Source organism: Achroia grisella, unplaced genomic scaffold (assembly GCF_030625045.1).
Source record: "Achroia grisella isolate CSIRO2021 unplaced genomic scaffold, CSIRO_AGI_Agris_v1 utg1179, whole genome shotgun sequence".
Lineage (NCBI taxonomy): Eukaryota > Metazoa > Arthropoda > Insecta > Lepidoptera > Pyralidae > Achroia > Achroia grisella.
In genome coordinates this window covers 708,723-736,108 of record NW_026712591.1, presented here as the reverse complement: position 1 = coordinate 736,108, position 27,386 = coordinate 708,723, and the positions used below count along the sequence as shown (strand labels likewise).

General features: G+C 30.2%; 1 protein-coding gene and 1 long non-coding RNA gene across 2 annotated transcripts; one reads left to right on the top strand and one right to left on the bottom strand.

The window, feature by feature from the left end:
- The first annotated feature begins 695 nt into the window (after positions 1 to 695).
- On the top strand, positions 696 to 3,730 carry LOC131853379 (uncharacterized). Its single transcript, XR_009357986.1, has 3 exons — positions 696 to 742; positions 1,423 to 1,492; positions 3,639 to 3,730. It is a non-coding gene; the product is annotated as an uncharacterized LOC131853379 (long non-coding RNA).
- A 3,400-nt stretch (positions 3,731 to 7,130) lies between these two features.
- Positions 7,131 to 26,208, bottom strand: LOC131852818 (uncharacterized). Its single transcript, XM_059203555.1, has 4 exons — positions 25,722 to 26,208; positions 22,408 to 22,902; positions 14,777 to 14,915; positions 7,131 to 8,891 (listed from the first exon to the last, which is right to left on the bottom strand). The coding sequence occupies exons 1-4, from the start codon at positions 25,923 to 25,925 to the stop codon at positions 8,584 to 8,586; spliced, it is 1,146 nt and encodes a 381-aa protein (XP_059059538.1). The 5' UTR covers positions 25,926 to 26,208; the 3' UTR covers positions 7,131 to 8,583.
- Positions 26,209 to 27,386: the final 1,178 nt, after the last annotated feature.

Here is a 27,386-nt window from a genome sequence, read left to right as displayed (position 1 = left end):
TTTACAATTCTTTATAGTATACGGAGTACATTTATCCAATATCCTCATTTCCAGGAAATGCGAATATTAGATAAAGAACTATTCTATATCTTGAATAAAGACAGATAATAATTCCAAAAAAATCGTTTTATGATATAGATTTAAGCAACGAAAAACATAATAACAGACATACAGACGTACAGAATAACAGACAAAATGCCAGTGGTGTTATAGATGTGTTGCTCTGATATTTCGGTAATTTTTACCAATAGAGATAAATTTCAGTGTACCAATTTTTCTCCACTTAACAAAACATATTTCATATATCACTATATTCTGTACCTACTTATTTATGCAAACTGTTTCAAATCTGCAAAATGAACTTTAAATATATGAATGAATATAACTTAAATATAAACCATTAATACTAATTACAGAAAATCCCTACTAAAGACATCGTAAACTTGACGTCTTTTGTATTAAACCTTATTGTTATTAATTATTAAATATACTTACTCACACTCTGAGTTTAGCTGCACTATAGTAATACTTAAATGCCTATCTAAATGTATAATGATTTTTCGATTTGGAAAAGTCCTGTTTACTAAAGTCACTTTGTGACAGACAGCTCTTTTCATGTCAATTAGTTGAAGAAAATCCGATAAACTGAAATTAATTAAAAAGTTATTTATCCGTTTAGAAATATATTTATTATTGTCGAATATTTAATGGGAAGTGAAATAATAGACATATTTCTGAAAATGTCAATACAAATAAATTACGTTTCTCTTTCTGTCCGAAAAGTATAAACTAAAACTGTCGATTTGATTTCATTATTTATAGATATCCTCTATTTCTATTTGCTGATCATTTATACGTAAGTCTGTGTTTCGTCTGCGATCTTGTCACAACTGATTGACTTGGAAATCGTTCAATATATATCTAGTTTTATATGTATAGTGGTAAAAAAAGTAAATACATATCATTCTGTATTAGTATGTAGAATGATATTGTAAATGTTGAAAACGTTTGCCAATTTAAAAATATTGAAACACATGTGTTCATAACTTTGTTAGTATGTTTATACATTAACATAGTATATAAATTTATATTACATGGGAATAATGTACCTCTAAAACAGTAAAAGAATTTGCCAAATCTGTGCAGTGCTCGTAAACTTATGTAGGTACTTCTTCATAACAAAATCAGCTCTGTCGCTGTCGCTTTATAATATTAATAGGTATAGATAAATGAATCTTATAGCAATAAGTATTGCTTGTTCAACAAGTTGAATAGAGTGATGGTAATAATGCGATAAAATATTTTCTGGAGAGAAGTAATTTTGTTAGATAGGTACTACTTGAACTTTGCTTGTAACTGTCTTGAAAATGCCACTACGAAAATATTAATTATCAGAAAACTTTCAATATAAATCTGTTTCAGTTGATAATTGTTAGTTAGCAACTACGTTACGTAATCAAGCCGCTGCTTATGTCGTCACTATGGAATAATGGTATGTTTAACCAACCTAAAATTTCGTCATCACGAACTAACAGGCACAAGACTTTGCAACATAAATTCCTGTTTTTGTATACCTTCTATGAGAAGAAAGAAGTGTACCTAATCAATGTAATGAATTATATAATTGGCAAATACTTCCTCGATTATAATATAAATATGGATGGATTTGAATGACATTCGGAACACAGATATATCATATTAATAAGTTTTCACCGAACTGACGATGCAACGCAAATGAATTTTATTATTAATACAGAGAAAAATTAACGCCTATAATTTTAGTTAGGTCTCTACTAGGTAGTGGATTAGACAGAAAAGGTTGAATAAAGCTATTGTAGATAATTATTGAATATTGATGATATATTGAAAGATTGTATAAATAAACTTTGTACTATATAAGAGAATAGCTGTACCCGCGACTTCGAATTTAACTTTATTTTCTAAAAAAAGTAGTAAAAGTAGCCTCATTACATCAACTACCTGCTAAAAAATTCCCGTCCAAATCGGTCCAGCCATGTCAGAGATTAGCCGGAACAAACAGACAGACAGACAAAAATTGTAAAAAATGTTATTTCAATATCACAAACAGACACTCCAGTTGTATTTATATGTATAGATTATACATAAAATTTGCACAAAAACTAAAAACTAATGTATAGTTCATATTTTTAAATTCGCTGTTACCGGTAGTTATTTCGTTTGATTCGTAAACTGGGCATACTGATCGTCTGGGATAAATAGTAGATAGCGTATGCAAATCTCAATTCCAGCTGCCACCAACACCTTGACACCTTGAGATATAAAAAAAATATGAAGTAATTTTTAAGATGTTTTGGAATATTTTCTTAATCTTAATCGTATCACAGTTTTCGTTCCCATACTCCTCCGAAACGGCTTGACCGATTCTCATGAAATTTTGTGTAGGTCTGAGAATCGGCCAACATCTATTTTTCATCCCCCTAAATGTTAGGGGTAGTCCATCCCTAATTTTTTTTTTTTATTTTAAGGCAAAACAACGTTTGCCGGTACAGCTAGTAATATTATAAACGCGGATGTTTGTAAGTATGGATATTTGTTACTCTTTCCCGTAAAGCTGCGTTGCTGCTACACCGACCACGACAATGTACCTGTCCCGTCTACATTACGCCACTAAGGAGCAGGACATTGTCGATTATATTCGTACCAAGAGTAACCTGACATTGAGGGTGACGCAGCTGAAGTCGAGTCACAACGCGAGTTTCAAAGCGTTTGTGGCCCTGGTCCCCACCGACTTTCTGAAAGAGGACCCACCTTCATGGCAGATTGACGGTACTACTGGCCGACAATATAGTTGTATTGGTTTTTAAATATTATATTATATGTATAATAATAATAATAATAATAATAATCTTTATTAAATTCAGAAGGATCGCTACAATATAGGTACACATTCCAGACAATATCAATCCAGTATTTATGGTAGTCCTGGCTTCTGAACTAGCATTAGCCGTATGTCAGAAGCCAGTTTCTTCCCAATACATGTACTTTTATTATGATCATGATATATATAAACAATATTTTACAAAGGTGTTGAAATAAACATAACATTTTGCATATATTGTGTGTGTCTTATTGGTTTGTTTAAATATTATATTATATGTATGTTAGTCTATAAGGTATTTATAATAAAAAAAAAAAAAAAAAATGTATGTTAGTCTATAAGGTATTTATAATATGGGCCTAGTTGCCTGAAATAAATGAATAAATAAATAAAATAAAATAAAATAAAAAAACTACTGAATGGATTTTGATAAAACTCTACAGTAACACTTATGCATCAGAATAATACATAGGCTATATTTTATATTGAAATTTATGTACTGAACTTTAACGCGGCTAGTAGGTATTAAATATATTATTCCACAAAGAAGTTTTCTCTATTTTCTTCCTTCGTTACTCTGCACAGGAGAATAACAATTAAGCTGAATCAAGTTAATGTACAGAATACTTATCTATAAATATGATACGTAGAATAACTGTATACAAGCAAAATTGTAGACATCAAGATACCCATAGTAAAAATTGAACTTAATAATTACAAACTAGATGTGTGTATATGTGTGTGTAGCAGGTGTACAAATCACTTTGTATACCTACAGACACAAGGAGATCAATGGATTACACTGGCTCTCTTATTCTACAAAACAAGAATTCTACGACTTGAAGAGATACATCTTAAGAAGTCAGCGTTCGTCATGAAATACGTTTTCGTATACGAAAACATTATATTATTTATGGGTAAATATAAAAAACCAGAAGAGACTGTTGACTGACCAGCATCTACATAATGTATTCTAACTGTTGGGATTTCACCTTGGTAATTTCGATATTATGTAACATTGACATGAAGTAAAATTTTTATAATACAATCTAGCTCCTGTGTGTATACACATAGCAAATGTTCACAGAACCATGTTTTACAGCGATTTGAAGTATTGATTTTTGTTAAAACAATGTTTTATGATAAATTAATAAATAAAGAAATAACTAAATTTTTAAAAAAATAACTAAATTAAAGTAAGAATTAATGTTAAAGTTCATGGATTATTTTTTTTATTTCTCGTTACGAATGTAATATTCCTCATACCAACGCAAATAGAAAGCTGATAACTTTTCTTTATCAAGAAAATACGTGACTTCAAACAAAGACCCAGTCACTCGCTGGATACTCGCTAGTGACTAAGTCTTTGTTTGAAAGAGACTTAGCGATGCTACTCACAAATCCACAATTATTGATTTTAGATACACCCATCTACACATCTATAGAAATCTCTTTTGACTTGCGTAACTAAATATACCTAATAGTCAAAAGCCCTCCCAACATGTACAATGCTCCATGTCTATGCGAGCTTCTTCAATGACAATCTTTTTAATGAACATGATTTAGTCTTTTGATTTGCCTATTGAAATGATTTTCCATATGTATATATGTAAGCATTTATGTTACAAATTTTCAATATAACTAGTATAAATACTATTAAATACGTACGTGGTTAATTTTCGTTATTTGTCTCAAATAAAAACTTTATTATATTTTTTATGTACTTTGGTAGTTAGAAATCATGTATTTTTATTTTATTATTTACAGGAATAGAATTCTAATCAGATCCTTGAAATATTGAATTGAATACTATAACATTGAATACGTATTTATTTATTATATTTTCTTATAATCTTAAATTTCTGGTCACGTAACGTGATTACGAATTGTCCCCATCTGGAATGGTCACTTGGTAAGAAACGAAACACCCAAAAAGGACGTGAATGTGACTACGTGATATAAAAATATATTAACAATAAAAATACATTCGTACCTATGTTTCTATTTTATAAATCAATTTTGGTGGTTACGTATTTATCTACATTGATAGAAATTTCCTAGCAAATAGAACCGCAGATCGTAATTGAATCAAAGTAATTAATTCAACAATTGTCAGTTTAATCAAAGCGCTGGCGATATTAAGACAGAAGCTCCTCACTTTATTAAACATTGAGACGACTTATCCTTTAGCTTAATTAATATTGTCTTGTCATTTTGTGCCTTTTTTAATACCATTTGAATGGTTCCGATAAAATAATAACCACGAAAATACTTATTTCAGTCACAATTTTACAGTGCATTTACTTTAAACAACTATAGAAATACTAATTAATTTTGCAAATTAAAAAAAAACAAGCGTTTTTGATTTTTCTATTAGCATTCCTATGTTAAAAAAAAACCGATACGATATTAAAAGAAAAGCGCTTATTGCTTTTTAAAAGACCAATAACGCACTTGCAATTCCTCTGGTGTTGCGGGTGCCCATAGGCGGCGGTAATCACTTACCATCAGGTGAGCCGCCTGCTCGTTTGTCCACTGTGCTATAAAAAAAATCAACAGTCAAGAAGAATGAAGTCAGTGATAATGAAGATCCGATCGATGTAGGTATTTCATGTGTCTTCTACTAACAATATATTTTGTATAATATATTGTGTTAATGTGATAGGTATACTCAGTTCCAAACTCTATTATAATGTGATATCTACTTATAATTAATTGTTTCCTTTTAGTCTCGATGAATGAACGTCTAAGGTTTCACTGTTCTTGTGTACAGCTACACTACTATGTAGGTAATGGAATAAGGTGTAATGCACAATATCTCAAAAATGTTTTGTCTTGTGTCGTGTTCAGTGTGAGGTAAGCTGATAGAACTCGCTTATGTACCTTTCATATCGATTTTTTTAATGTTCAAAACTTTGAAACGTTTTTCCTACAACTCATATTTTCAAAGTCGGTGGTCACTCATAATTTCAAAACTACTGCAACGATTGTTTTGAAATTTTAAATACTATTTCTATATATATAATTTACGATGGAACGCTGGAAAGTTTTTCTTAATGGCTTTTATTTTACAATAACAAATTAACTGATTTTATTCGCAAAAAATGACTTATTCCTTTAAAGTGATCCCAAAAAGTAAAAAATTGAATTTTTTAAAATTATGCATAAACAATATAATAAATCAATAAAAACATTAAACACACTACCATGTATTTGACATATCTTTCGTTTATTGTCTGTTGGCCTGGCAGTGCCTGTGATAATAAAACCTTAATAATGTTCAAACTTATACTTAGTTAAAATTAATTATGGTTATTATAGCACTGGACGACCACCAGTTTATATAAATAAATACAATTAATGTGCTTATATAACAATGACATATGTTCATAATTGTAGTTCTGTAAAATGTTATAAATATAATTAAGCTTAATATAATCGAACTCTTTTATAACCCACAATAGTCAGATATTACTTTGAGCTATACTGTACCATCTAATCGACACTACCTTATGTCGAAGAGATAAATTGATGGTAATTCAATATAAAACAGATTTTAGCGATATAAATGGCGTATTGCGTAGATATATAAGAGAGATTTCGGATGACATTACCAACATTAATGGAAAGCGACCCCTTGAATCTCCTCGCCCTTAATTAAGTATCCTTAGGTAGCTCTTTCATTTCTATACACCAACCGTGTAGTGTCTAGATACTGAATTGAAAAAATAGGTAACTCAAATCCAGAGTAAAATTGCTATACTTGAGCTGTTTTATTACGGCGTTGACGGTAAAAATACATATTATATATTATAATTTTATCATAGCAATTTATAATATTTTATGGTAGATACTGTGCTGAATATATGTAACCTTAAAAGCCTTAAACAGTACACAGTAAACAATTTTATTTAGACACCTATTTATTTATTACTTAATATTATTAAGAGTTTTTTTTTCGAAGTTAGACGTTTTCTGTCAGTGTAGATAGATGAATATTATAATATTGGCATACTAAATCAGTCAGCAGAAAAAAAGTCTCATATTTATATATTATATGCACTATTATTTTAATGTTTTAAATATTTTTTCAATGACATAGGATAATTCTAGAGGATCATCTAACTCCAAACAGAGTTTATGTTTGGAGTTAGATAGAAGAGTAGAGATAAAAATAATTAGATTATTTTATTGTAGATACATACGTAATATACACAGAAAACATCCATACAAACAATCATACTTATTAATACAATCTTTTGTATTAATTAATATAATTACTCGTGCGAGAGAAATCGAAGCTTCGACCATCGCAAGGTGCTGTACTAAACCAAATTAATCGACAACTAAATTATGTAAATAGTATAAAAATCAAATTATAATCTGAAATAAGAATTTAAAGGTTAAAGTATGCATTTACTTAATATTCTTGGTATACCTTTAACTTAGTCTTCACAACATTTCATATCAGAAAATGTTTCGACGCAACATACATTTTCAAACTTCTAAGCAGGTATTATAAGTTTTACGACAGCGGTTAATTTAGAATATCCCCCCGTAAGGAGAAGAGAAGTGGATTTTAATGCCGAATAAATCTTACCTCTCCGTAATAGCGACAATTTGTAAATCTTTCAAGCAGTTATTAATATTATAATGTAATTCGTTAGAGTGGATAAAAAGTGATAAAGATACTTATATTTTTGTCAATTAATTAAAGGAAGTATATTACTTAAAAACACATACAATATTATATAAATATATTTATACAAAAATACATAGTGATATTAAATTATATTACATATTTAATAGCATCTTACAACCAAAAATATATAGGAAGATTTCACACAACCTGACGTCATACAAGCGATATTACGATACAATCGAACTGTTTGCGATATATTTCCTGTGACTGAACTATAATATTATACCTTTACACTGTGATTCCAAATGGAGATGTCGAAGGAATTGTCAATTATCGATTTCGTGGTGACTACAACACTTAACATGCCCATATGTCGCTAGGTGGTAGTACTTCTCTGTACTATGAATATCATAGTACAGAGAAGTACTTACTTATACTTGTTCGGTTTTAATACAACGTAGAAGGTATATTCCGCTCATATTAATTTGGTATATTATCGTTGTTTCTATAACCAGATTATTAGTTACAAATATAAATTGACACTCTTTTTTTGGACTTAACCAGTTTGACCTTTGTATCTATAAAGAAAACCACTGGGCCTCGAAACTCTTCCATTCAATCTCTCTAGTGAATATATGGAATACTTCACACTTACATCACCTGTATTTCATTCTCTGTTAGTTCTGATTACAGATAATAAAATACCTCCATATAATCTGCTATAGAATATATTTCACTATATATCTATAATATATTAGTTATAAAAACTCAGGTGCTCGTCGAGATATATATCTTAAATAATATTGTTTTTTAAATTCTTGATTATAAAAATTTGATCGTATAAAAACATATTATGATCAAATTATTAATTACTTATTAGACAATGTCAGTCACATTTATCAGAAACTATCGAAAACTAAATAACATTTCGCACACGTAATTCGTATACGGAATCAAAAAATTTGTAAAACGAAAATGTAAAATCCTTAAGTTTAAATTCTAATTCCAAAGATAAATAAATTAAAAGGTACAACTAGTAACTCATAATTTATTTATCAAGAAATCCAATTATGTTTATATTTTAATCGAAGTTAACCCAAAATGTTTTTGGAATACCTGGCTTCATAAGACATTCCTTCCAACTATCTGCGTATGGAGATTCCGAGTCTATTGTTGCTTTTCCCAATATTTCTTTTTTTCCCATCTTCAATTTACATCCAAGACTAATATAGATGCTAACTTTATCTAAATTAGCTTTGAATACATTCAATTTCACAGTTGCGGTTTTGGGGTCCCACCTTGCTGATATTGTTGGTTCAAATCGACTACTCTTCCAGTAGCACTCCGCTTTGTTTGCTTCAAGGATTGTAGCTTTTAAATACAGCGGCGCTGAAATTATAAATGTTATTTATTAGATTAAGAAAGTACCTACACTAAATAGAGTAAACTCAGAGAGGATAGTAAGACCACCCAATTTACTACGAGTTATATAATTAAAAATGTACCTAAATATTAAATAGAATTATTCAAATTTTAATCCAACGTGGCAGGGGACGAGATTAAGCGCATCTTGCGTCCTCGCCTCGGTTTCGGAGCTCTAATGATTTAGCATACCGCTTTGCTCCTGATGATCGCGGGTTCGATTCCTCGCATGGTGCAAACATGAGTATGATTGTTTGCATCGGTTTGGGTGTTTTCTATGTATATTATTTAATATATATATACATGCATATATTTTGTATTTACAAATAAAAAATATATGCATGTATATCTATATCAGTTATCTAGTACCTATAACACAAGCTCTCCTTTACTTGGGACTAGATGCGTCTGTGTGAATTGTCCTGAGATATGAATAAAAAACATTTCATAATCACATTTGTTGACAATGTTTACTAGAGAGTTACTAAAAAAATTACAATTGTTTTCGTCAGGTCTATTGCAAAAATGTAAATTAATTGAAACTTCTGCATATACATATTAGACCGCATTACTCTATACTTAACAACAAATACAAATGGTTGTCAAGTATTATATTGCATTTTCTATTTTACATGAGAGAGAGATTCTATTTTGCATTTATATTTTACTTTGCTTTGAATTTGCATTTTAGTTTACCTGATCTTATTTATTGAATATGTACTGTATTTTTCCAGGACTTCTACATAAACGACTTTATTATAACTAAATATGGAATGACAAAGATAACTATATTAATTATTCGATATACAACTTTGTATAAATTACGAGCTGTTTATAACAATAAACTGAATGTTCTACTCTTTTATTTATTTTTATAAAGTCTATTATTATTATTATATGTATTGAAGGTATCCGCAGTATCCAGCGTCGTGGCACCCCGTCACGACATATGCTGAGCGGAGACCTATTTCGTACTATCTAATTGATATAAACCAGTATGTAATTTAAAATTTATTTTTATTACTGTTATGTACCAAATAAACTATTTTCTTTCTTTCTTTCAAGTAACTAAAGTTAACATAAATTCTAAACGAGGAGGGTATTAAAATACCTCCAAAATATTTGTCACTCCTTACAAGTGATAGATATTATAGAGCACAATGGCTGTCAGCATTTTAAGTAGTCAATTTAAGCAGATCAGCCAGCCTCGATCGATCATAAATTGACATTATTAGGGCGTCGCCACCTAGTCCTGGTTATGAATCGATATAATATCCAAAATTATATCTATAACAGTTCATGGTGACCTAGTTTGTACTATATTTAGTATCTCAACTAAAAATTACTTTCCACGGGTAATACTACATTATCCTTCCTACAATTATCAGGGATGAGGATAATAACGGTAAAAAACTCATAGGCCAATTATTGTAAATACCAATATGAACGTCTAAATTCCTGAAAAGGGTTATTTAAAAGGTAATTAAAGCATCAAATTTAGTATGTCAGACGCCACAATTAATATTTGTTATTACATTAATAAAGATGAGAAGAGATTATCAGTGACAGTCGGAACCCTCATCCACTAACATTCGTGGCCATTTTAATTGCCAAACATTTATTAATTTAATTGATTTTATGGTTCCGAATATAAATGTTAAAACGCTACGTGTAATTATAACAGAATTATAAGAATAAGCTGGTTATGTTGTATAACAACATAACATAAAGTTTTGTAACTTATGCAGTTTAATCACTAAGACTTCTTAATTATAAATTCCATATTTATAAAACCTTATGAATAAAAGAAAGAAGATGTAGGAATGTATAATAATAAATAAATAACCCGGGACTATTAACAAAGCGCCATCTAGTCCCACGGTAAGCAGAGCTTGTGATATCGGTACTAGACAACTGATATAAATACATAGTTTTTTTTTGTAAATACATACGTGATATACATAGAAAACACCGTGACCGATACAAACAGTCATGCTCATGAATACAAATGTTTGCACCGTGCGAAGAATAGTACCCGCGACCAGCGGAAATAAAGCGGTATGCTAAACCGCTAGACCACCGAGGCCGACATATATCTGTAATCACCATGATATAAAAAAAATCAATTAAGGTATATCGTAGCAAACACAAGCCCTTCGCATGATATATTTCAATTGTAACTCATGATGTGAAATCAGAATAAAATTAGAGAATAATAATATCAGAATAAATTTTCTATGTAAACTTCGTTACGTAATACATTAGAGACCCTATTTTTTTTTCTTTTAAACTTCCAAGGAAATGTGACTAATCAGCATTGATAATAATTTAATTAGTCTTCAAAAAACTGCAATTCCGAGATAACCCACGAATAATATAATAACCCACTACCACCCATCACTTTTGTGTTACATTACCTTATAATGTAACACAAAATGTAATCGAGTTAATTTTTTTGTGTTTTATTTATTCTATATGAAGTAATTTCATTATTACGAAATAGGGTAGGATAAAAAACAGGAAGGATGAACGTAGAGGGGAAGAATAACTTATAATGATCAGATAGTGTGCTATCTAAAAAAGACAAGTCACCAGTCTTAGAAATGTGTGTACTGTATATACATGAAATGATATATAAAAGTGCATGAAGCAAGAATTACGTGTTTGATACATGAAATTCTTAAACAAATAAGACAATATTACGCAGTATAAACAAAAGCGAATGGCTTTCGTTTTTATCCGCCTCTGAAAAGTAACCTGAGCATAGATCTTTGTTATAACAGTAATGGTAACAGTAACACATATATACAGTCCAATGTTTGTGTAGTAGATATATAAAAATGCGCTAATGAAGTTAAGAAACTGCCAAAGGTACTAAGTACTTTATACAAAGTTATTGCCCTCAAAACTTTGTAACTCTTATAATACTAACTTATTTAAAGTAATTAACATTAACTATTATTTAAGGAAATTAATATCGTTTCTATAGACTTATAGCAGTCATTTAGGGACGTTGAAAGTAGGTTCTGATACAGTAAAATTGGTTTTAACTTTAATCAAAAATTTTCATCAGAATATATAGGTATATATACTAGCTGTTCGCCGGGACTTTGTCCGCGTGAAAATTAAATTTCATTTTCAAAAATAAAAGTAGTTGAAGTTACTCCTTATCTACTTTTACTCCAATTTTATTTATATGTATAGATTATTTAGATTTAAAATAATTTTAGAATATTGAAAAAATTCTAATTCGTTCAGTTGTTTCGTACGAGTAGGTACATATCTAGTTTAAGCTGTTACATAGTAGAACTAAATAAATTGATTCTGTATTTTCCATAATACGTAATATTTAAAATAGGTACGGTTCACGCCTTCCATCAATTATATTCAATTATTATATGTTCATTGAAACATAATTATTGTTCAATCTATTTGTTTATGAATAGATAACTCAAAAAAATAATACAAAATATACCAACAACTACTATGCAAAACAATCTAAGTAAAAAACAGTGTTCAAATTGTCATAATACCTACTGCATATGGCATCATAGCATTGAGTAAAGATACTGTTATGATTCAACGCGCATTCAATGCCTCGGAGACAACTCTCTCCTCTTTAATAAGCGAAGAGCATATTGCGCCAATGAACTATAGTATGTGTAATTTTTAATGCTAACAATGAGTGTTGCTATTAGCGGTTACATAATTTGTGACATCGAAGTAACAAATGTCAATGGATATTGTAATCCACATCCATTAAATAATTGTAGATAATAATATCCTTATTATCAAATATTAATATATTATTAATCATTCAACTTGATAAGTTTAAACGTAAAAAATCTAATTTATACCATTTAATAACAAAATTAGAATTTTATTATTATACTTGTAGCGACCGTGACAAACCGTGACAAGACCGTGCGAAGCAAGTACATTATATATCAACAATAATAAATAAAGCATTTATGCAACGCCACTTATTATTTTATTAATAAATTAGTTCATGAAATCTGGTGGGTGGTGTAAGGTGAAATACACCTTAAATTGGTATTACACCACCATTATGTTAACAAAATTATTCCACCTTATTATTATTAAAATTGTTAATAATTGGCAAAGAAATTATATTTTAATAAAAAATGTTGCCAATGCAAAGCAAGGTAGGTAAATACATTGCTAAAGTGTTTAGATATACATAGTACCATATTTCTTGATTACGCTTTTAAGATTATTCCAAATAATAAAGCAGCGTTTATTTCGATTATCATGAAACTTCTTTAATGACATTGCATTAAAAAACGTGACTTTAGTGGATACTAAAACCAAATGATGATTCATGTTAGCAAAGTCATAGTGTTGTACAATTTAACATAACGTAAATATTAACACAATATTGACGTTTAATTTTGGTAATATAGCATAAAATGTCATAAAAAATGGAAACTACGCCGTCAAAATAGCTACCTATTTAATACTAACCATGAGTCAGTAGTAGCATATATCATAGGTAATTATCCATTTAATACTATCCGACTCTACTTTTTGTATCTTTGTAAACATTTAAGTGTGTACCTAAGTACTTCAACGTGCATATTTCTTAGTGCTAAGTTAAAATGCGCAGTTCGTACCTTTGAATACACCACATCGTTAGTTATGTGCACTAACATATAAACGAACATGTGTATATGTGACAAGTGTACATATCTACAATGCACATTAATAGAATAGTAGTATTCTTATCGCATCAACTCTACCTAGTTATAAATACCAATGCCAATCCCGTAAACGATATGAATGAAGATGAATAGATAGATAAATACTAGTGATGAAATCTTGATAGGTACAAGTAATATCTTATTCAATGGATCCCGAGTAAATCAAGCGGACGGCTAGCAACTTTATCGCTGATTCCTCTTCTACGCCATAAATCCCAACCCTAATATATTGCGACTGAGGCTCGCTTTTAGTTATTTATTATTCTTTATATAAGTCATAAATATAAATTTATTTTTAAGTGCTGGGAATACCCGAAAATAACTACCCACCTGTTAAAAAATACTATAATAACAATCACCTACCGGCCATCAAAATAATTGTACCTATTCATTACTGACTAGCAGACACTGCGACTTCATCCCCATATAACATCTTTGATTGTAAACCGATTGAAATAAAATAAACACTGCATAGAGTAATGTATTAGATTTAAAATTCTTATTTGGTTTCATTTTATGTAATATTCATTTAACCTAGAATGTTTTTATGAAATCAAACTAAAATATCTTCATTCGTCTGGGTCTATTATACTATACAGGCTCTTATATGTAAAATCTACAAATCTACTCTACTTGCTGATCTGTAATAGTTATGAATCATCTGACAATTCTTAGGTGGACTACATAACATAACTACAGGTTCGCCGATTCAATATTTGTATGTTATAAAATAAATAAATAAATAAAGAGGAATGTAGACCTACAATAAACTAGACTATAATCCATTTGTGAAAACCAAATTGATTAATAGAAATTCTATTATATAAGAATCAACTTTTTCAATTCCAACAATTTGTTTTGACATTTTATTATTCCACGCTTTTCCTGTTTATAATTTTAGTGTAGAAGAATAAGGATTGACTAATTCAATCGACTTCCCTATTTCAATCTATTTTTAACCTTTATCCACTGACAGTCTTTATCCTTACAACTATATTCAGCTCTTCTTCTAAATCTAGAGCAGTTATGCTATACCATATATATTAAATAAATAAATTATTTTTAATATTTTAATAATGTAGCACAATTCGGCGTTTGCATAATGATTATTTTAAAAATATTACTATTTACCTCGGAATTCTTCTTGCTCGTGCATGGTCTGCACACTGGTTCGCAGGCGGTTAATGGTCAGTTGTACAGTGTCATTAAATCCATCTTCACTGCCTGTATACAGCAACGTCACTTCCAACTGGCCCTTTTTGTTTTCTCTCTGTTAATATAAGACAATATTTTTTTTTAAACAGATTTGTTCTTATATAAAATATTAATTTGTAATAATCAATCGAATCAATAATAATCGAGCAATAATACAAATTGACCTTGTAATCAATAGAAAGACTAAAACTCATAACACATATAACCTTAGTAATATTTTAAAACCTACACTACTACTACAACCTACAGATTTAGTACAATAAAATATAGTTGCATACTGGCTGTTTACATAATTGTGTTATTTCTTTAAAGTTTTTAACATATAAACATATACATATATAGGCGGGTGAGGAATTGCAGATTATATATTTTTTTTGTATGGATGATAATGGAATGGTTCACCCGCCTGCGCTAATGGTTTACGCTGTTGGGCCAATGGAGGATGATAAGATGAGCATGAGGTCAGGCCAGTTAGCCCATCGTGATAAATGCAACAAGAAATTATCACGATGGTTTCCAGGGGGAACCGTATGGATGTCAACCTGACCTGATGGTATATCTAGCAATAAGATTATCAGTCCACAATACTAACAATCCCCTTTCCCCCTGCAGATTATATTAATAAGACTAATACACAATTGTTATCATATCTCAAGTACTTACGTAGATATAACCAGACTATAAAGAAACTTATATTATATTATATTCAAGCTATACAATATTACACAAAAAATTTTCAATCAAGACGAACGACGAACGAAATTTTATGCTTATATATTTTCTTCTCTTTATCACACATAGTTATAATTGATCCATTTAACTCATTCTTTATTTTAGATATTTAAATTCATCAAGAATGCTACTTCTTTTTTTCAAGTGGCTCCACTGAAAATCAGCGCTGTAGTGATACGCTGCAGCACCAGCTGAGTGGAGGCTCTTTCAGCTCATAGCGAAATATTAGTGTTTAAGTTTTTTTTACTCTGTATTATGATGCTGAATAAATTATTATTATTATTATTATTATTATAACATAAACGAACATGTTAAAAAAAATACAGTAAAGATATCTGAAAAGAGTTTGTGTACAAAATATCATTATCTACACTAAAGAATAATAATTGATCTTTGAATAATGATTATATTCTTGTACCTAATCATTACGTCATGCTGTAAATAAGCAGGTAGTTATTTGTTATATAGATGCCGCCTGGAAGCAGCATCGGTCGAGGTCAAAACCATTTTATTGTACTCGTCCATAGATTTAAGATTTTGTTCGCATTCGTGCCTTATTTTTGTATTACGCGTCATGACATAAGTGAATAACTAATAAAAAAATATGTTACAGACATTATAGAAGGATGATTACCTATTTAGAATGTATATTCAAAAAACATTTTGCTACAAATTACACTAAAAATATAAAAAGTCAGTTTAACGCAATACAATAGTAAAATTTATGGTGGTAGAATTACTCAAATTAATTGCCTTTAATGTACAGAAACCGATATGAAATTCAACTCTTACAGACAATCGTAAATACTCTATGATTGCTGCAATTTACACTGTTACTGATTTTGTCAGTTTCTGTACTTTCTTATTATACATTATACAAATACCATAAATTCAGTAAATAACATTACACATAGCTCTGAATATAATAGCTGTAGGTATTAGGTACAATTGTATATAATGAAAGTATTTCAATTAGATTGTGTTTTTCGAACAGCACACAAAAGAACAATATATATCAAATGTATTTATTTAATTACCTATAATACAAGATCGAAATATTATGGTCATTGAAATAAGTCTAATCTGTTTTCGGTTTTCGGCCAAATTAGCACGAAACTCAAGGTTTCTTGACAACAGATTGACAGAATTCATTGATAGTACCAGCGCGGGCAATGTGGTAAATTCAAAATAGTAGACCATGGGCAAAATCGCATGGCATAGAATGGTATATATATATATATTTACAATCTCGATATTTTAAAAGAAGATAAAAAAATGTATAGGAGATTTAGACTTTTTTATTAAAAGGGAAGTACTTAAGTACTTTAGAAAAAGTTTCCTTTTCGGTTGTTATGCTCAGTTTCGATCGTACACAGTAGTAAATTAATATTATAGCTATATTACAACGGAAAAATTAAAAATTATTAAAAATACATACTTGCTTCAAATGTTCGTCTTTTGCCTTTTGATAATAATGAAATAATTACACGCTGATCTATGGTCGCCAAAATTAGTGGATACACTGAGGCCATGAGAAAATTTAGAACAGGCCGCTAGGTAATAAAATAAATTAATAGTGTTTACTGGTACGTACGTAATAATTATCGACACGTGCGTTTAAAATAGAACGCATATTCGATACTTGAGATTTTTATAGAAATATCATCATCATTATCTCATACAAGTACAGACTATAAAAACAAATTATGACCAATTAAGTCGTGACACAAAACTCAGCTGTTTACTTTGTGGCCTACTTATGACATTATTATTAGTCATATTTTACTATCAAATTTCTTTTTATATTATAGGCAGTAACCCATAAAAATTATTTTATTACGTAATATTCTGTAACCTGTGATAAATTGGTACAAAATACACCTGTATATATCTGCAGATATCTCTTTATTTCATAATCATGTTTTCCAGGACATTATTACTACAATTAGGTTATATCTATAAATAAAAATAGACGCTAATGACAGTTGGTTCATTCTGTCTATAGTATAAGGTAGGTCCCTTGTAAAAACTATATATGTAGTACAGACACTTAACACTTCCGAATATCCCAGCAAATATTATAGTAGTGGAAATATATGTATATGATATTAATAAATGTCATTAAAATGAAGTTTAAAACATGTACTGATTTGTTTAAAAAAAATATTCACAAATAGTTTAAAATTAGACAACAGCAAGTTACCACTAAAGAATCGAAATCTTGTTAGGTAGGTATGTACGAAATGTTTCTTGCTAAGCAAATATCTTGGTATAATTAGTATGATGTAACAAACTATTAAATAATTGCTTTGTTAATTAGTATATCTAATTAGATTGCGCGTTAAATGTTGACGATAAATGTTAATAAACAAATACCTATTATCCATTTAACAAGTTCGCAGGTCGATGTGTATCAAGTTGTGTATTTGATGACACCGTATTAGTTTAAAAATACGTCTTATCCGGATTGTACAATTTATATTACATCTATCAAATGAGTATAATTTGCATTTAGCATTCATCATTGATACAATAGAGAAAAAAGAACATGCATAATGATTGTATTAGTCGTATACCATTCATAAGAATTTTATAGAATACCAAACCAGCATCAATCGACTTCCTGTAACCTTCGTATTGCCTTGCTGTTTGACGGGCAGTGACTATCGTATTACTCTTGCCTATAGGTAAGTAAAACATGATATAACTCATTCATAAAAAACAGCTGGCAAAACACAAAATTTCTCCAATGTTATAAAGTTCGATAGCATACTACCAAGCATCTTTTTAAGACCAACAATACCGGATGAAATTTTTCAGATAATTATGGCACTGAAAAATTCTAAATCACCAGGTTACGATAACGTTACAACAGATATAGTTAAGAAAAGCGCGAAATACATATCAGGTATATTAAGCCACATAATCAACCTTTCTTTTTCGCAAGGTATATTTCCAGAGAGGTTGAAATATTCAATTATTAAACCACTTCACAAAAAGGGAGATAAATTATTAATAGATAACTACAGACCTGTAGCACTTTTACCTATTTTTTCTAAAATTTTTGAGCGAGCAATGTACAAACGAATTGACCAATTTCTAAACAAATTTGACGTTATAAAACCAGAGCAAAACGGGTTTAGGAAAAATAAATCGACTACTCTGGCAATATTTAAGCTGATCAAATCAGTAACAAGAGGTTTAGACACGAGTGTTCCAGTGGTTGTGCTATTTTTTGATTTGAGCAAGGCTTTCGATTTTGTAAGTCATGATAAATTGTTGAACAAATTATGCAAATACGGAATCAGAGGTACGACAAATGAATGGTTCAAAACTTACTTAAAGGATAGATATCAATGTACAGAAATAACAAAAATTATTAATAATACAAATAAAATAAAATTCAAATCAGCTTACAGGAAAAATGAAAATGGGGTACCTCAAGGCAGCATCTTAGCTCCATTATTATTTTCAATATACATAAATGACTTACCAGATAGTACACTGCATGAATCAATACTTTTTGCTGACGACACGACAATTATAATTAAGGGACATAATAAAGAAACTTTCGAATTAGAAATTAATAATACAATAAAGACAATTGTAGCATGGCTAAATGAAAACAATATGACTGTCAATTTTGAGAAAACAAAATATATGCAATTTCGTACCACTAAAGCCATCCCTCTAAAATTAGATATTAAATTCAATGATAAACAGATAGAAGAAGTGTTATCTATTAAATTCCTTGGCCATTATTCATTACCATACGGTTGGATCAAAATTTTAATTGGGAGATACATATTAATAAAGTATGTAATAAATTAAATCGTTTCGTTTTCGCCTTACGACGTCTTAAAGAAGTTGCATCACTGGAAGTAGCGTTAAATGCGTATTACGGGTATGTCACATCAACACTACAGTATGGTCTGATGCTATGGGGAAATGGAACAAATACAGATAGTCTTTAAAATTCAGAAAAAATGCATTAGGGCTATGTGCGGACTCCACTATAGGGACTCGTGCAAACCACTATTTAAAAAACATAGATTAATGACCTTAACTGGAATGTACATTAAACAAATAGTGTTATTTGTAATTCAAAATCCAGATATATTTCCTAAAAATAAAGAAATGAGCCAAAGAAGTCAAAGATCGAGAGTAGGAACGAAGCTGTACATACATGGAACGAAATTAAGTATGGTCAAAAATAATGTCTTCCATATGGCGATAAAAATTTATAATAAAATACCAGATGATATAAAGACACTTCCACGAGGACGATTGACATATAAATTAAATAGTTGGTTACTCGACAAATGTTTTTACTCCGTAAACGAGTTTTTAAATTAATAATAATGTAATAATAATAATATGTATTTATAATTCTCTGATGACAATTGATTTAATAATTAAATAATATTTAAAATTTATATATTTTGCATGCCTAATGAGGCAAAACATAATGGGACATTATATTACAATAACAACCAATGTAAACCTATGTTTAGTGCAAATAAATTTGATTTGTTTTGATTTGATTTTGAAATTGTTATCTAGATCCCTTGAAATACTAATAGTCCCCCACAATTGTATTATATTATCTCCTTAGTTTTTTTTATGGGTAATGATCCAATGAATGGTGCTTCCACTTTCAAAAATGATATACACTGTTAATTGTTAGGATACGTATAAAATGACATAATTCAACCTTTTGCAAGATTTAACTAGAAATTAAAGAATAATAATCACATCCAGAGTAAACACATGAAGGATAATAATATAAGGTTGCCAACACGAAATTTAAAGAAGCAAGTTTTAAAGTTGGTATGACCTAGACAATTCAGTTTAAAAACAATAGGCAATAATAGAGTTGAAATAGTTAATACGTACTAAAAGTAATGGGTATTGAAATTTAAATTTGGTTTAATATTTTACAAATGAAAAGCCCGCCTTTTAAAAATATTCAGGACATCCCAGAGCACTACGAGGACATCAGTTTTATTTATAAAAAATAAATATGGAACGGTGCACCCGGCTGCACTAATGACGAGGAACCATTGAAGCATGATAGAACCAGGATGCAATTCGCCCATCAAGGCGAATTCGTTAAGAATTTACGATGATTTTTTCAAAGAGGGATCATGAGGATATCAAGCTGGCATGGGTCCTTTAGATCCCATTTCTAGTAACACACTATATTATCAATTAATATAGATAGGTAGAAGAATTATTTATTTATATCTTCATATAAATAGCAATACAATAAAAACAAAAAGTAAATCATGTGCCACAGCATGACAAAATGTTTAGTGGCTCAGCATATTGTTTCGCCCTGAAAAGGGCAGAACACTGATACTTTTCCCTGACAAATAAAATATATATGAATACCTTACTATTCACATGAACACAGATTAAAAAACATTCCAATTTGTACTTGTTTCTGGTCACTATCTAAACGACTCGGCAGATTCTCGAGAGAACTCGAGAGACTCGAGAGAACGATGATATCATTGTAATACAATACTTTATTTTTATTCAAATACAGATAAACACGTAGATCAAAAGGGTCTAAGAATTCAAGGCTCAGTGACGGATCTACATAGATATTTAAGCATTTTAACAATAATCCTATAGAGAGGCTAGAGTTTGGGCAAAATTTGTCATTTTCACCATTCTATATAATATGATCGTTGTTAATAAAAGAATGGCTCATTTTTCATATGGATTCTTTTTTTATCCACGGAATATTGTACATATTGGTAAAGAATTGTGTTTTTTAAGCCCAGGATATATATACAGGGCTGTATACTCCCAAGCTAAGTAGAACTTGTGTTATATGTACTAAACAACTGATACATAGGTATATAAAAATACTTAAATACATAAACAATATACATTGAACGAACACCCAAACAATCATATTCATAAATGCAAATACTGTGCGAGGAGTCGAACTCGCGACCATTGGAGGTAAGGCGGTGTGCTAAACCGCTAGACCATAGAAGATGTCGTTCAGAGTTGTCTGTGTTTTTTGGTAGAGCCACAATAAAGTAACAAAAAAGAATTGGCACAATCTTATGCAAAAGGAAACATACGCAAAATAAGTTGTTCAACCTTGAACAGTTTATTTAATATTACCTCATGCCAGCCAGCTTTAAAATGGGAGACTATAAATTCCACTTCATTTTTGTACATTTATATTACTCAATATATTATATAAATTAATTTAAATAGATGATTATATTTATAATGAAATAATAATATTTGTATATTGGTCTCATAAGAACAATACCTTAATTCTAAATGTAAGTATCTTCTATAACCCATCTACAAATTAACATCTCCATCAACAAATTCAGGCTAAATGTGGACTCTCCACATTACATTATCAACGATCATCATTTGTTGAATCATGGACGCCAGGAACATCAGGGATAACGTGTACCCTGACACCCTTTCCTTAATAAGCTCCTATTACTTTACTAATCGCAGGAACAGAGCACTTATTACTCAGAGCCAATATTATATAGCTGCTGTATTATTTATATATCTATCTACATTAATTATTCAAATTTGTAATCTAGTAGAAACTTAACTGAAATCCATATTATATTTAATAACTTGGTGACACGAATACGGTTATCAAAATGTCTTCAGTTGTCAATTAAGTAATTACCTATACTGGTATAATTTAAACGTATAAAATTGTATAATTTACATTTTTATTATGCAGGTTTAAGTTTATTATGATAAAAATAAATAAATAAAAGTAAATAGTTGTAAATATCAAGAAGGAATTGTTTACGTACCCGTGAATCAGAGGATGACACGCCGCTAGCTATGGCATTGATCGGCCTCCAAATATCCGGCGTACCAATTAGACCATTTTTGAGATCATTCTGGAACAACTTAGAATCAAAGTTCCAAGTAGCGGCACCCAGTGTCCTTCGCTTCTCAAGAACAGATTTCTGAGTTGCAGCCTCAGCTTTAGTTGCTTTAAAGCTGCTGAACGTTTTCTCGAGAAATCCACCCTTAACTTTTGTCTCATCCTGGCCCGAAACCTTAGCATTTCTAGACTGTAATGTTTTACTTTTTCTTTTTTCAGACTCCTGTTTAGCCGGTTCTAGTACTGCATATATAGTTAATGATAAAAAATGGCCGGCTACAAGAGATTTAAGGTCAGGTTTTTGTGAATTTTTTGTATCTTTTTGCTTTAGTTGAAACGTAAAATCTTCGTTCCATACGGGCCATGAACTATCTTGCAATGTTGTTTCATATTTACTGTCACCTGGAAAAATTTTCACCTGAAAATAATTTCATTAACTTTTAAACAAGATTTACTCATTTATATGTAGGAAAAATAAAAACTACTTTTACATTTTATTTATAGATAATAAATATATGAATATATCGTTCTGTCGTTATTAAAATAAAAAAATACAATATATACATTATCATTTTTTGTAAATAAATACAAATGTTCTAAATGCGGAAGTAAGTATGTCTAGCTGTCCTTAGATACTTACATAGAGAAATTGTAACTCGAAATTTCATTGCAGGCAATTGAATTTAAAACTAATTCAACGGCAACGCACGATCGCAATATGTATAAACGAACAGACACAATGTTTCATATTATTTTAAAATGGCTCAATGATAAGCCAAAGATAAAGAATTGGTTAACGGGAAAGTAGATATGCCTAGCATTACTTATTAAATGTTCGTATTATATATAACTTTAGGTAGGTATCTAAAGATTTCAAATAACATAATTTAAGAAGTATTATCAGATTAAGTTTATGGTCGATATCCAATGCCATACGTACTCGACGTATGGTTCATTTCAGAATACAAAAGGTTCTGCAAACTTTTTGTGTTCTAGGTACTCCTAACAAAGGGAGAAATTTTAGAGGTACCTCCACTACATAGTTATACGAACACAATAACGATATAACCATTAATGATAAATGAAAGTTGATTTAACAGACAATAAAAAATTTAAGGAACCCATTGTAATAGTATTATATTCTTAAGAAAACAGAGTTTTTTTTTCTTTTAGATTAATAACATTTTCGTTTATTATTTTGAAGCTCCGCGAGTATGTAAATTATATGTTGCGAGAGATATCGCTGTTCTTATTTACTTTTTTTGGCACTAGTGTGTGAATGTAATTTCGATATCTCGCTTAAAACAATATGCTTTCAAAAAGTTCGACAGTGTTTTAAATATTTTAAAGTTGTTACTCGTGTCCTATTCAGTCAGGACTGATAAAAAGGTGAAAGCTTCATATTTTTAATATCCGTTTAAAAGCGACAATATTTGTTTTCCACCACCTCTTACCCTACATGTAATATAATGCGCTCGAGCTACATCACATTTACGTCTCCATAGACATGGGAGTGTTCTAAGTTTGAGTTATGCACCCAGCCGTAACACAGAATGAATATTATCGCATTTTGTGTTTTAAAACAATTATAGCTATACCTATATAATTAATAGTAGGCAGGTAGTTCATAAACAATCAGTGAGCAGCAAGTTGGAGTTGGCCTCAATTAGTGAAACAATTAGACGGATGTTAGCGTGTGTCCGCTATCCCGCAAGTTGTAATATGTAGGTATCCTGAGTGCATGCATACGAGTAGGCGCTTAAATTTTTAATTGTAAAAATGTTGAAAGGATCCAAAAAAAAATCTGTGTAATTATCATTTATAACACAACTATTAAATAATAATAATACTTATTAAAAATCCGAAACCTAAGTTAGTAATTATTTAACTTTATATTTTATATGTAGATATCTATATACGAAAGTACGATTGACGCTACCTTCCGATTTTTTATGCTCTTTATTGCGATTGTAACACTACAGGAATACTAAAAAGAATGATGAACACGGGTTGGGATTTTGAGGTATCTAGCGATAAATTTGGCCGTGTAAAGAAATTTGAAATTCGAATCAGGATTTTGAAAATCCCTAAGAACAACATACTTATGTATTAATATCCCAAAAACAATTATTGTTCTGACATAAGTTTTAACTAAATGCCATGATATTTTAACTTATTCGAGATATGACAAAACGTATTAATAGGTATTTCTATACGTTTATCAGTAGATATCTACGTATTTTATGTATCTATCTTACGTAACACATGATGATTGATAACTTGTCCATACAAGAAAAAATTTTACATTAAATCAGCCCGGAAGTAATCTAGAATAATGGCCAGAGGGACTGGGCCAACTAAAATAGCAAATGGACAAAACCGAATATAAATTAGATAACAATAGATCTACAATGTCTTGGAATGGACATGCTGTCCGGTAGAAATTCAGGTGGATAAATTTAAGGATGATATGATCACCTACCTCCTAAAAATATCAAGAAACAGTAGAACTGAATTATTAGTAAATCCGCCAGAAAAGTAAAAAATCTAGACGAATTAACACAGATGATCAGATGCCTTCCTAGTACGACCTACTAAGTAGGTCCTGTCAGTTTTAGGGAGTAGGCGGATTGAAAAACATTCAATTACGTTAACAATAATTCTACTGCTGGCTATATACATGGACACCACTAATTAACTAAATGATTTAACTTGGCCTGTTCCTCATCTCGTCCACTGATGAGCTGCCCGCATAAGTATACTGTTAGCGCAGACGCAGACATAACCAGCATTCCATTGTAATTCATTTATAAAAAAAACTGTTTCCATTCTGGAGGACTCGAGCGTACTTTATTAGGATGTCGATAGGTATGGCTGCTTATTTTGTATCTTTCCGTCGTAACAACTCGAGCAGTCGTCCAGGAATTTGGCTTAATATGCGAAGTATAAATCCATTTACGATGGAGACGCACTTAACATTTATAACCGTCATACAAAGGTCGTATACAGTAACTAGTGCTAGTGGATAAATCTAGTTGCAGTTGTATAAAACTTTTATTATTATTTCATTTCTTCAATCGTCTGCGACCTTGTCTCTATTCTCTATAGTCAGTATTAATGAGGTACTTACTATAAAAATATTTTATTCAAGTAAGTAAATATAAATAAATATTTCATTAATAAAAGTAACAATTATATTTATTTACGTCGTAAATATAAACAATGTCCGGATGTTACCTTTGCTAGGTATCCATGGGCGCGACTCAACCCAAACAAGGACGGTAGGTGCCGGGCACCGATAACTGTCACGTACAAAGTCTTAGCAACTGGATGTAATGACAACTTAAAGCCTATTTCTGGCTCCAAGCTGCCACTGCCAACCAGCTGACTGTCTCTCTTCGTATTTAAAATATTTTTTAATTTGTTAAATGAAAACTCCATTTCAAATATATTATAACTTTATAGATAAAACAACACCGATTGACATAGGAACCGGTTTTAGAAATCAATATATATTTATATAAACTGAGGAGTAATAAGTTTCTTTTAGAAACTACCATAAAGAACTTGTTTACATTTTTTACATTTAAGTATATACTAGAACACAAACAAAACACAACACAAACTAAACAATATCATTGTGCAACTAAATTAACTTTGAAGCATGAGCAAGGAATAATACAATACAACCGAGCGAAACTATCGAAACTACCTAACCTGTTCATAACTTCACTTCATTCGCATGACATACGAGTATGAAGAATTACGGTGACGTTAGACACCAACCAGTTTATCAACAATGTTACGCAAATCGAATGAACCAAACCAACTTCAGAGAACTCCATCGGTTCTCTCTTTCACACATGATATCGTGTGTACATTATCATCGTGAATGCATAATACACCACACAACACAGAAGCGTTTACATTTACTTATCTATTTCAAACTCTACATGCCATCTATTGAACATAGATATGTAACTAAACACGGCACAGTAGATGGCGCTATGTCAGTAACCAAATTAATAATGGAAGTTATAATTGATGGCCAAAATATACAGTTGACTATTAAAGTGTAGTTTATTTAAGTAATTTAATCACAAAATACAGTGAACTAAAAATATATATGATTTACTTAAAACTATTATTGATCTACTATGAAGGAAGATCCTTTTAGGTAGGAAAAAACAGTAAATCATTGTTATTGTTATTCTAATATGTAATAAGCATATGGTAGTAAGTAGGTGTATATAAGAACTATTTCATAATTTAAGAGCTGTGCTCTTGTCGGTGGAGCTCTCGCCACCTTCCACGATTTTCTGTTTTTTTAGCTATTGATCGATACGACTCCGACTTTTTTTTAACTTGTTTGTTATAAATGTTTCTTGGTCTTCCCCTTCCTCTCTTTCCATCCATTTTTCCTTCGTTAATAGCATTAATTAGTACATCGTGTCGTATCAACTGTCCCAACATTTTTCCCCGCCTATTCCCAATTATATGTTGTCTGTTTTTTAAAAGTTCTGTTTCTTTAAAGTAAGGAATGAGGAAGTGCTTTCAAGCACTTCCTCATTCCTTACTTTATCTTTCCGTACTTCTCCAAAACCACGTTTCAAAGGCTTCTAGTTTATTTCTTTTCTTTTGTGTTAATGTCCACGTCCCACAGGCATATCAGCCTATACACCAGATGTAGGTCTTGATAAGTCGTTTCCGAGAAGACTTTTATATATTAGCTCTCAAAAGATGTTATTTATCATTAAATGCTTTTTTGCGATAACTACTCTAATATTAATATCCTTAGATCATCTGGAGTCACTGGTAATCAAACTACCTACATATTTAAATTTGTTTTAGTTTTCTTGGTAATAATATTTAGTTCATATGTTTTCAAAATTGTATTCATAA